This window comes from Equus przewalskii, chromosome 6, assembly GCF_037783145.1.
Source record: "Equus przewalskii isolate Varuska chromosome 6, EquPr2, whole genome shotgun sequence".
NCBI classification, from domain to species: Eukaryota; Metazoa; Chordata; class Mammalia; order Perissodactyla; family Equidae; genus Equus; species Equus przewalskii.
This window is the reverse complement of record NC_091836.1, coordinates 87,879,424-87,891,766: the sequence shown is the minus strand read 5'-3', so window position 1 is coordinate 87,891,766 and position 12,343 is coordinate 87,879,424. Positions and strand designations below refer to the sequence as shown.

General features: G+C 49.7%; 1 protein-coding gene across 15 annotated transcripts in view; it reads right to left on the bottom strand.

Moving 5' to 3' along the window:
* NAV2 (neuron navigator 2) overlaps window positions 1-12,343 on the bottom strand; it is a 706,640-nt gene that overhangs the window by 262,709 nt on the left and 431,588 nt on the right. For all 15 annotated transcript variants that reach the window (XR_011541254.1, XM_070624490.1, XM_070624493.1 and 12 more), the window contains one exon: window positions 1,294-1,411. Coding sequence is in view for 13 of the 15 variants with exons in the window: in XM_070624490.1 (XP_070480591.1) it covers window positions 1,294-1,411 (118 nt within the window). In the remaining 2 variants the exon portion in view is untranslated. The remainder of the gene's footprint in view (window positions 1-1,293; window positions 1,412-12,343) is intronic.

Here is a 12,343-nt window from a genome sequence, read left to right as displayed (position 1 = left end):
ATGTTGGGAAACCTATGTGGCAAGGAGCTGAGAGGGCCTTCTAAGAGTTGAGGTGGCCTCCAGCCAACAGTCAGTGAGAAATCAGGACCCACTCATATCACTACAAGGAAATGAATTCTGCCAACAGTCCGAGTGAGCCTGACTCCCTTCCCAGTCAGGCCTCCAGATGAGAACTCGACCCTGGTCAACACCTTGACTGCAGCCTTACAGAGGCACCCAGCTAAGCCGTGCGTGATTCCTGATGCACAGAAACTGAGACCGTTAACATACGTTATTTTAGGCCACTAAGTTTGTCACAATTTGTTATACATCAAGAGGAAACTAAGACAGGGAGGGAAGGGAAAATGAGAGAAAGAGAAAGAGGACCAACGGACGCTCGCCTTAAGAAATCAATCTTAGGACAGCAGGAAAGCTTCTTTCTCTGAGTGGCAGTGACAGTCCCAAAGCTGCAGGTAAGGCCAACTGGCCTGTGTTTTCAGGTAAAGTCCCCACCAATATGAGCAGACCCACAATTACAAAGGGCCGCTTCTCATACTTGAAGGATAAGTAACTTTTCCACAACAACACACGCCCAAGGGGCTGGGGCTTCTGTCCTTTCCTAGTGCCTTCTCTCTTGTCGTGAGTCAGCTGCCAAGGCTGCCAGCGGCAACGATCAGCCTAATGCCGTCTAATTGACCTCCCGCCTCCTCAGTCTGCTCTGAGTTCTGAGGCAGGCCCACTGGGGCACCTCCCTTAAGGCCCAGGGCGATGCTGTGCCCAGCCTCCGCCCACGTGCCTTCCCGGCGAACCCTCTCCCCCAGCACACGGCCAAGGCATTAGAAATCCCGCCGCTCAGCTCCCGCCTCCAGTATGAAAACCAGACTCAGCCCTCTCTGGACTGTGAGTTTGATTTCACAGAGCCAATTAGAGTTGGCAGGACTCAGCCCAGCCCCATGTTGCTTTTTTCTTTTTTATTGAAATATTTCCAGAATAATCTACAAAAAGAGTATCAGAGGGGGGAAATGAGAGAGCAAGAAGTATAGCGGGGGGCAGAGGGCCCCTCCGCTGAGCGCCAGCCACAGGGTCTTTCTTCTTAGCGGATATTAAGGAGACTGCCGTGCAGGCGACTTTATCAGGAAAAGTGAGCTGGCATCCACACCCTCCAGCACAAAACTAAGGCAAATAAATTCTCAACACACGTGATGGAAACACGGCGTTGTTCTCAGAGATTTCAGAGTTCCATCCCCTCACCCAGCTCGACCCCTGCTGGTCTCCACTGTAACTCCTCAACCCCCAGCATAAACCTGCTCTTACCCACAACCTGGATAATTTGGGCCAGCAGGACGCCGTCCGCCACATCTTGCTGGAGGTCCTTGATGAGACGCTTGTGGCCCGATTTGGCGAGATAATGATTGGCCCAGTCCGTATAGATCTGCAAAAAAAGCAAACAGGCGACTTGAGGAACCCCATCTCTGAGTCTGAGGCAGCTGCTGGAGCCAGCGCGCAGCCACCGCCCTGCCAGCGCCATTAAAATTCAGTGCATTGTGCCCACGGGGCATTCAGCTAACCATCGCCCGGCCTTTGCCTATTGAGAGATCTGCCGTCAAGGCTCAGGGAAAAGCTAAAGAAAGCTTCAAAACACGCCGAGGCCTGAATGGGACAGGGGACACGGAACTAAACAGTCTGCTCCAGACGGCTTTGCTTTGAGAGGCTGCGGCCCCAAAAGCAGGAGTACCCCCCACTCCCTCCACCCCGCCCCTTCCCATCTCTTTATTGAGAAAACGTATGGGGAGGTTACCACCCAACAGGCATCTTTTAATGGGCCATTTCAGGGTAAGGAGGGCTATTGAGTCAGCCGAGTTCTCAGGAACCTGGGTCCCTTGTAAAGAAGCCAAGTAGGAAAACACAGAGCCCTCCAATTAGGCCCGTGTGAGTGGAGTTATTGATGGCCTCACAGTAATCTCACATTTAATCGGTTCAATTGAAAAGCCCAGCATCATTTTCACTGTTGGGATTCTGTGAACAAAAAACAGCAAATTCCAACATATTTAAACACAGCACTGGTGTGAGAGCACCCTGAAAGGCAGAGGCAGGTCACCCATGGGATCAGGAGAGCAGACCCCCTCAGGGGGCACAGAGATCTGCTCTTCGCGGTCACAGAATCACCAGCACAAAAGAGTATTTTCTTCCCAACAGGCCAACAAGCACCAGAAAACTTTCGCCTGAGAACTTCACCCTAACTGACATCAGCCAAAAACAAACAAAATTGAAAACCTCCCCATCGGTGGAGCGCTAAGTCCCCTGCATGGATTTGTGACTTCGTGGGGGCGCATGTAGGCCAAACCTCTTGATCAGCACCTTTTTTTTTCCCCCAGAGTGATATGAACAAATGACTTCTCAAAAAGAGAACTATCCCACCTCCACTGGGCCCTATAATAGTAGCAACAGTTCACATGCTAACCCACATGCTGTCTCCAGCAAAATGATGAAGGCAATCATTGTATCTCCATCAGTAGCCCGCTCTGGGATCTCACGTGACTCACAGAGTGGCAGCAGCCCTGCCCTCACCCCAGCTCTCACCCTCCATCCTGTTCTTCTGAACACCATGCTCGGAGTAATCTCACAGAAGGGGATGCTGCCCCTCAAGGCTCCTGGAATGAGGACCGGTGCTCCAGGGCCTGGACTTGCAAAGCTGGGTCTTTCTAGGGAGGCAGCACCTCTGGCTACTCCATCTGGGACCATGAGGGCCTGATCCCAAGAAGGGCCAAGGCAGAGGTGCACTTTCTACTTCATCAAGCGCTGAGAACAGACAACCCTTGTCCACTACCCCCAACCTTGAAGCTTGGTCTACCATTGCAGAGACCCCAAAGAGAAGAGGCATACCCCAGTATGGTTCTATTTCACACTTCAGACCACGGTATCCAATCCTTAAACCCACTTCACTTTCCTTCCCCATGACTCCCAAGTTGTCAGAGATCGGAACCCTAGTAGAGCAAGCCCATTTTCAATTCTGTAAGCACTGAGAAAGCCAAGGGAGTGGAGCGCCATCCTGGTCATTATCATGGCCAGTCTGAAATAATTTCATTAAATGATCAGTGACAAGAGGGAAAGAGGGAAGGAGAAAAAAAGGAAAAGCAGCAGACCTAGGTTCGGTCCCAGTTCTGGAGGCTCCCCAGGGTAGGCATCTAGGTCTGTTTTGTTCAACCATGTGTCCTAAGTTCCTACAATAGCACAAGGCACATTAGAAGTTCTCAATACGTATTTGCGGACGGATGGCTGTATGACCCCAAGTGAGCTCCTTAACCTCTCTGAGGTTAAGTCTTCTCATCTGTAAAATGGGCTCAACACCATGTACTTGTCAGTTTTTATGAGGATTGAGTGATACAACATATGTGAAAAAAAGTGCCTTCTGCAGAGCAGGAGCTTATTAATAACACAGATAGTGCCAACTACAAGCCAGGCGCTGGTAGAAACACTTCACACATGTTAACTCATTTAATCTTCATTCTATGAGGCAGACACTATTATTGTGTCTACTTTTCTGAGGAGAAAATTCAAGTGTCCAGAAGTAACTTGTCCAAGGTCATAGGCAAGTGGCAGAGCCCGGATTAGAACCCAAGCTGACCAACTCTAGAATCCTTAGACATTCTAAAACGCTGCTTCTCTGAATACAAATATAAATGATATTCACATCATTCACTGCTCCATGACATCCTGGCTGTACACTCACTCCTCTATTCAGTTATGTTCTCATTGAAAGAATTTTTAAAAAATTAAAAATAGGGGACAGCCCTGGTGGCACAGCAGTTAAGTTTGTGCGCTCCACTTCAGCGGCCTGGGGTTCACGGGTACAGATCCCGGGCACAGACCTAGCACCGCTTGTCAAGCCACACTGTGTCGGTGTCCCACATAAAATAGAGGAGGATTGGCATAGATGTTAGCTCAGTGACAGTCTTCCTCACAAAAAGTAAAAATCCCCAACCTAGTTCCAGCCATTGCCATCTGAGCGCCCTTGCAAGTCTCTCAACTTTTCTGACCTTCAGATTATTCAGCTGTAAAATGGCCACGACAAGGCCTACTCAGAAGGTGGTTGTGAAGACTCAGTGAGGTACCATACAGAAGCCCCTGGCCCGACACACACAGGGGCTCAGGAAGCAGAGGCGGTGGGGCGGGAAAGAGCAGGGCTTCGGAGTCCACAGGCTTGCTTTAAATCTTAGCTGACGCGCTGCAATGACCTCTGTGCCCTTTGGCCTGGGTGTCCTCATTTACAAGACGGGGATAATAATACCTCCATTGTCAGGCTATTATGAAGATGAAATGAGCTCATATACATAAAGGACACAGAATCTGGCACAGGCTAAGTGTTCAGTAAACAAAAGTCATAATTAGATATTTGTCTATCAGCATTATAAAATGACCCATAACAAAACCAGCCACAGCCTCTACCCTGAAGCTCCAGGACTGAAATAACTCAGGGACTCACTCCTCTTCTCCTTCCCAAGGTATGATTTTAAGAGTCTGGAGCATCGCCCACCTGGAATCACAAACTGTGGAAGACTGTCAAAGAAAAGCAGGCCAGAAAAGGGCCAGGCTGGTCCAGAGAGGGAGGCTTCCTTCCCCAACCAGGAGATATACCCACAATGCTCTCTCCAGCACGGGAGGGATGCCACCAGCTACGTCTGAAGGACGACGAAAACAATCCAAAGCTTACAGCCATCTGGCCCAAGACCATCAGCTGAGGTGAGAAGGGGTCATGGACAAGGATGCTGCTGAGTGGAAGTGACGCTGGGACGTCCACTTGTTCCCTTCCTAGGGGGTTGAGGGTCCTTTAACACAGATGTGCTCTCTCTAAAACCAGCCCTCTCTGCACTGGCACAATTCAGCAGGAAACCAAGGTTAGGCAAACTTCTTTCAACAAGTACACATGTACACACACACACACAGTGTGGAGCCATGGTGAGGCCACACAGGTACCTGAGGTACCAGGGAAAATTTTAAAGTTCTATAGTGGGCAGAAATGGCTCTGCCAAAGAAGTGAACCTCTACCCCAAGCTGTTTAAAACCATAGCTCTTCTTCTCTCACCTTTAACCTACTGATACAGCACTGCCAATTTAATCTTGCCAGAGCACAGCTCTAATCCTGTCATCTACTCAAAAACTCGTCCGTGGCTCCCCGCTGAGTTAAAGGCGGCCTTTTCACACTGCGATCCAAGGCAGTGGTATCACCCACCCCTCTTCTGCAGACTGTGTGCCGCCCTTGCAGGAAGGCAGTGCGTCTATGTGGGAGTCAAGAGCACAGGCTTTGGGACCGACCGACTCAAGTTGGCCCTCGGCCCAGGGCAAGTGAATTTCTGTGAACCTTTCTGTATCTCAGTATCATCCTCCATATCATGGGGATTATACCAAACATATTATAAGGCAGGGACTGGTCAACTGTGATCTGGGCCAAAGCCAGTCGACCACCCGTTTTCGCAAACAAAATCCTCCTGGAACACAGCCACACCCATTTGTTGTCCACGGCTGCTTTCACACCACGACACCAGAGTTCAGGAGCTGCCCACAAAGCCTCAAATATTTACTATCCAGCTCTTTACAGAAAAAATTGTCTGTCTGTGCTACAGGGACTGCCTGAGATAATATGCCAACAGCTAGCAAGTGCCCAGTAGCAATAATTATGATGACCCTCAGGAGAACTGGACATAGCTTGCACTTCTCCGTCTCTGAACTCACGCCACCCCGTCTGCCTGAGGGCCTCCATCTGGGGCTCCTCTGCAAGGCTCAGTTCCAGTGCCAGGCCCTCAATTTCCTGAGTGCATCCTGAGCTCCACACGATGCAGACTGTAGAGAACTTGCAAAGCGACAGCACCTGCTCGACCTCACCACCAGATTCCGGCAGGGACCGCATCTCGCCCAGCTCCGCTGCCTAGTAGCGCCTCACAGTGGGGAGCACATGGCTGGAGGTCTAGAAGTGGCTGCCAGGTTGAGCTGAACAGAGAGAAAGGGGGCAAATCCTCGGGAAGTGATTACGTTTGAGACTTAAATAATGTGGGCTCTCAGCGAATCGTCAGACCAGGATCTCAGATCTCTTTATTGATTGAAAAGAAGGGGGGAAATAAATCACTCCATGGCTCAACCTCATTAATCAGGATGCATCCAACAAGAATCATTAATTACCTGGAGCTTCCCCTCCCCTCCCCTGTCCCCAGCCCTCAACTTTTCGAGGAAGTGAATCACAAGAAAACATCTAGATTTATTTTAAAAACCAGTTCTCATGGGCCATGCTAAGCATTGACGTAACTCAGTCCCATCTCCCTCACTTGCAGTTTTGGTAGCTCACGCAATGAAAACCATCCCTCCAATAAACTCACAACACCCTCAGTCATCAGAGACAGACTCCACTCGGTTTGGCAACTCAGCAACAATGGAGCAGGGTGTGTCTAAAAGATGTTACGCAAGGGCTAAAGCGTGCAGGGCTTCCTGTCTAAACCTCGGGCAGCCAGAGTCAATTTCTCCAGAGCCTCTTCTCCCCCAGCATTCTGGAGACTTTGGGCTGCTGTTGCTTTTACTCTGGAGCCCACTGATCCTTGATCCTGGTTTGACCCCAGGAGGGCATCTGTGAACTTTCAGTAGACACAGACCAGACAAAGAACCACAGGGTAAGAAAGGACAAAACCATCATCCTCACCCCTCACTCCAAAGCATCAAATCATTCTAGAGAAAGGATCTAGAGAAAGGCTCTAGAATCATTCCACTCGAGTGTCCAAGATGGAGTCTGTCCCACTCTGGTCCCTCCATCTCAGAGTTCACCTCTCCCCCACCCCCACCTTCCATGCTCCAGAGGCGCTCCGTGAGGCAGAAGAGCTGCTGTCAAAGGCTTGAAGAGATAAAGGCGGAAGGAAGGAAGGCAGCGACAGGTGAAGAATGAACTCGTTTTGATTCACTTATTAGCCCTGACAGCATTTCAAGGAGTGCGCCATTTGTCTGTTTATAACTCCACATCATTCCACATCACCCAGGCTGAAATCAAAGAGGGAAAATTGTGACAGATCAGTTGAAGAACCTGATTATTAGTTGTAACAAGAAAACCAGTAATAATTGCACTGTGTTAAACCAACGGGGACAATACTGTTGCTAAGTTTATCCTGCAGTTAGCCCTCCATGAAGGGGTGGGGGTACTCTAAGTAAGGAACCCAAGAAAAATTCCACAAAACGGCCCCCAAAATTGGTGCCACAACTACCAAACCAGAAATCCAGACCAATATGCCAGTCCGCCTGATGGATTGAGATCAACAGCGTTAGGATCACGGTTCCAGGAGAAAGAGAGTCAAATGTACCCCTCAGAAGGAAATGCCAGCGTGGAGATTAAAGCAAACCAGTCATTAGCATCCGAGGTGGTTTCCAGTCGATTAGCTATAATGGGAATGCTGCTGTTGGGCCTCAGTTCAAGAGGTTTGTCTTTAGACTTTGACACGTCACAATATCATTTCCATGACTGAGCGGTGTGTGGTTAAATGGTTTAGCTCCGATTGTTCTAAAGGACAAAAATGACATTGCAGCAATAGTATGGGGTGTTCACCCAGCACGTGGTATTTCTGAATACCTCAAAGAATGATTATTCAATTATTCACAATTCTAAGAAAATCAAACTGCACCATTTGTTACCAAGGGCAAAGCTGGTAAGACAGTCGCTTCTGCATCGCCAGCATCTGCAAGGAGCGTGGTACTCACCCCACAGGTGTAGCCACATGTTCACATAACCTTTTAACTGCATGGGGTGGGGTGAGAGGCCCAAAATTAGCTGGTGGCTTTTTCCCACTTCCCCTCTCTCCATCTAACACATCTTCCTTCAACGCAGACCTCTGCCTTGATTAAAACCCACCACCTGGAAACAAATGTTCCAACAGGTGAAACTGTGTCCCCAGCCCTATACACTGGAGAAAGAGGTGAAGCACAGAGAAGCCTATCCTTTGCTCAAGACCACACAGCATAGCAGGGGCTGAGACAAACACTGGCTCTGCTCCCTGGTTTCCCAGAAGAGTCCAGTTCTGCCCAGTGTCCTCGGTACTCACCACATGCCCACCCTGGAGGGCAATGACTCTCCTTCCATCTCCATCTCTACCACCTCCCGATGCGTTACTCCAGTCATTTGTGGTTTTTCATTAATCACAATAATTTCAATAATCACAAGAGCAGTGTTTCTGCAGCATCAGGGGCTGGTGTGAACCAGGGTTGAGATCTGGCTCTGCCTCTTACCAGCCGGGTAGCCCTTGGTGAGGCACACCCCACGCTGCCTGTCAGCATCCCTCACTGGTGTTTTGCTCTTGCTGTAGTTTTGTGTAGAACAACTACCATTGGCCAAATGTCTACGGTGAACTGATAAAGGGAATACAGGGCTGTTTTATGGACAAAATTAGAGCACGTATGTAAGCAGTAACACAGTGTCTGGCACACAGTATTAAATAATCGTGGTTGTTAATATGCAAATTAATAAGCACTTGGTCCTTTGTCATTGTAGGTAGCTGAGAGTTCACACTTCTGAGAGCCACACTTTTTTAACTACTCCAGTGGGAGTCCTTCCCAAATGGATTATCATGATCCCTGCTTTTCTAATTAACCCTTTAGCTTTTTCTTGATGATCCAGGGACATCACTATGCATAATAGTGTTTTGATGTATACAAGGATGCCCTTATGGCCTGCTGAGTTGCTGGGCCTTTCTTAAAATTCCCCAGCGTCCTTTTTAATTGAGTGTAAATCAAGAGAAAGTACTGTTGGGGGGGGGGCGTGGCCGAGTGGTTAAGTTCACACCTCCACTTGGGTGGCCCAGGGTTTCACCAGTTCGGATCCTGGGCATGGACATGGCACTGCTCATCAAGCCATGCTGAGGCGGCATCTCACATAGCAGAACCAGAGCCACTCACAACTAGAATATACAACTACATACTGGGGGGCTTTGGGGAGAAAAAGAAGGGAAAAAAAAAAAGACTGGCAACAGATGTTAGCTCAGGTGCCAATCTTTAAAAAAAAAAAAAAAAAGAGAGAGAGAGAAAGTATTGTCCAAGCAGAGCCTTGACAGTCTGTGAGTGGAAGGATTTTGTGGCAAGTCTTTGAGCTGCTCCGAGGCTCAGTGGGGAAAGCTTTGTGGCTCCCGGCTGGTCTCCAGCCAGGTAAGGCTGCTGGAAAGCTGGGCTCCAGAGCACAGAGATGGGACTGGGGTCTCTATTCCCACGTGAGCACACGCAGAACAGTCCTGCCGGCCCTCACTCTCAACACACGTTTTATAACATGGTTAACGTGAACTCATTTATACCATTATCCCATTTTCTGTCTGGACCCAGAAAACAGTAGCAGGAGCAGGGGAGGAGCCCACTGCTGGTTTTCTCCCTTTTTACCTACAGGAACCTACTGTCCTGCACAGCCACCAAACACACACGCTGTTACCTACCCACATGTAGAACCTTATTTCAGAGGGATACACACACATACACACCTACCACGCGGCTAGAGAGAGGGGCAGGGCTTACCGCTCATCTGGGTTTCCATCTTGCACCACATCCTGGTGCCATCCTCACTCGTGCTTTACCTCTGAATATCAAGTGAAGATAAGGTGCTTAGAGCCGCACGCAGTCTTGGTACATTAAGCAAACAGTGCCTGAGCCCCTGCCTGGGCTGGGTTCTGCTCTTGCTGGGGTCTTCTGTAGGATAATGACCACCACTGGCTGATGTCTCTGGTGACCTGATAAAGGGAACGCCTTCTAGAGTCAGAAGCTTAGGTTCCACATATGCTTCAACCTCTTCCTGGCAGAGTTTTCCCAGGCAAGTTACTTAAACTATCTGAGCCTCAGTTTCCTCATCTGTAAAACAGACCAGCTACCTATTTGGGTGATCGTGAGATTGAAATGAGCTAATCTACCACGGCCGGGCCCATTTGCTGCACAGATGAGCACTGTATGTTGCTCTGGTTACAATTACCATGAAGACGACACATGAGGACTTTGCAAACGAGGGACTCTGAGTTCCCAACTCACCTGAGAGCAAGGTACTACTTCTCCCATTTCACGGATGAAGAAATCGAGGCTCTGAGATGTAAAGACTTTTCCAGTGTCACATGACAAGTAGGCAGGGTTTGAAAGCAGTGACTCTGGCTCCTAATGATGCTTCTTTGCTCCTGAGGGGTCCACACAAGAACCACTCGCCACAGAAGGTCACATGCCAGGGCAGTGCAGGAAAAGCAGCGAGAGAGAGCAACACTCACTGCACAACAGCATCACAGTGTCACCCTCTCCTGCCCCCAGGAGCAGCGCTGGCCACTTGTCACTCAGGACTACAGATCCAAGAGGGAAGCTGACACTTTCCCATGTCACCAAAGCACAAAGCAAACATAATTTTACAACAGTGTCACTAGAGCAAAAATAAAAATGCCAATATACCATCAGTCACCACTGCAGGGCTGGGTCTGAATGGGGAAATGCTCCGGAGTAAAGCTCCCCAGTTCCTGCAGTCTGAAGTGGGGCAAGGCCAGCCTGGGAATGGCCCCACGGCCACACAATGGGGGCATTGTCTGTCAGGAGCACGGACAAGCCGCAGGTGGGTGTGCACAGCAACTCGAGGTTTTGAAATTGTGCTTTAGAAAAACAAGCCGGGCTGGCGAACGTGCTGGATGAGCATGTAGTTACCTGCTTACTCCACACTGTGGTTACCCCACTTTCATGAGGCGCTCCCTCCCTCCACCCCCATGATCCCGAGACAGGTGACGCTCTGCACGGCACATCACAGCCACAGAGTACTTTCCCATGCAGTCCTCACTCGATCGCCACCACCTACGCACACGCGAGGGAGCATGTGCTTCTGTTGAGGCCCTATTGTGTGCCACATGTTTTTGACCTGTGATCTCATCTACAGTCTCTCCCTACGGGAGTGACAGCTCTGGGAGATCAGGAATTCTGACCTTATTCACCAAATTTCCCCAAACATCTAGTACAGTCCCTGGCAGATAGGTCACTAAATACCTATCAAATAAATGATCACCCCCATTTTGCATACTGGAAAACAGAGGCCCTAAAAGGTTAAGAAATGTGCATGGGGCTACACAGCTACTCAAAGGTGACACTCCATTTCACCCAGGTGGCCTGGCCCGCAGCTCCCACAAAGGTCAGAAAATCAAATGAGGCCAGGTAGGGATGAAGACTGGAATGGTTACTGGATGCTTCAGAATAAAATCAGGTCCGCTCAGCAGGACCACCTCTCACCCACTCCAGCCGACGCGAGATCTGAACACCTTCTAACCACGATGTTCAGCGGCTCCAGGAAAACCAAATGTCAGAGCCCACTCAGAATTTCTCAAGCATCCTCTCTCCCTTCCTGTGTTCATTAGGTACTGACTAACCCACATGTTCTTCCAGGTGCTGCCTCCACAGCCGTGGGGGAATGAGGCCATTCCCAGCAGGCCCAGGATAGCTGCTGAGCACACTCTTTGACAGCAAACATCCCAAAATCCCCAAGAGATTTTCCGAGCTGCCCAGCAGAGTGGCTACGCCTGGGGCTGGTGACACCCTGGGCAGGCCTCTCTCTGGTCTGGTCATAAACTGACCTTTTGCGTATCAGCCTCCATCTGGTCCTCCAAATCCACCGCCCCCCTCCTCTGCAGGCAGAGGGTGCCAGCAGTCATGCCTCTCGGCCACTCCCAACCAGCCCAAACGCCTCGGCTTAGCCTCCTAGGCACAGGTCCCCAGAAATTTCAGCCCCACTATGCCCGGCCAAGACCCTGGTGTCCGGGGTAACCTCTGGTAGATTGCTTAACCTCTCTGAGTCTCAGTTTCCTCTTCACAGGATTGCTGGGTGGACACAGTGAGACATTAGACTGAAAGGACCTGCATATGTTTGAGCGCAGAGTATGCTAAGGCTTTGAGATCTTGGGAAAACCATCATTCGCTGAGCCTCAGTTTCCACATCTGTAAAATGGGATAATCTATTAGCTACTGCGAGGACTATTATGTATGTCTGCTGTGATGACTAAATAAAAATGTCTGTAAAGTACTTAACACAGGGCCTGGCACATAGGTGGTTTCATTGTGAAAGTTTTCTTAGTTGAAACCATCTATGAAAGGTTTCATAGGTGAAAGGCACATAGGCCTTTCAATGCTAGTTTCCTTTCCTGCCTTGTCTCCACGTCCCCAACCCACAAATTCCTTGGGTCCACCACCCACACGTGGGCTCTGTGCCTCATTAACCTTCGGTCACTCCTGGTGGGTTTTCTGGTCTGGCATGTCCTTCCTCATCCCCTCCACCCAGCAGGATGTCCCCTTCTCCTAGAAACCAACCCTGACTGCCAGCTTCACTCCCTTCTCTGAAACCCAAGCCCACTAC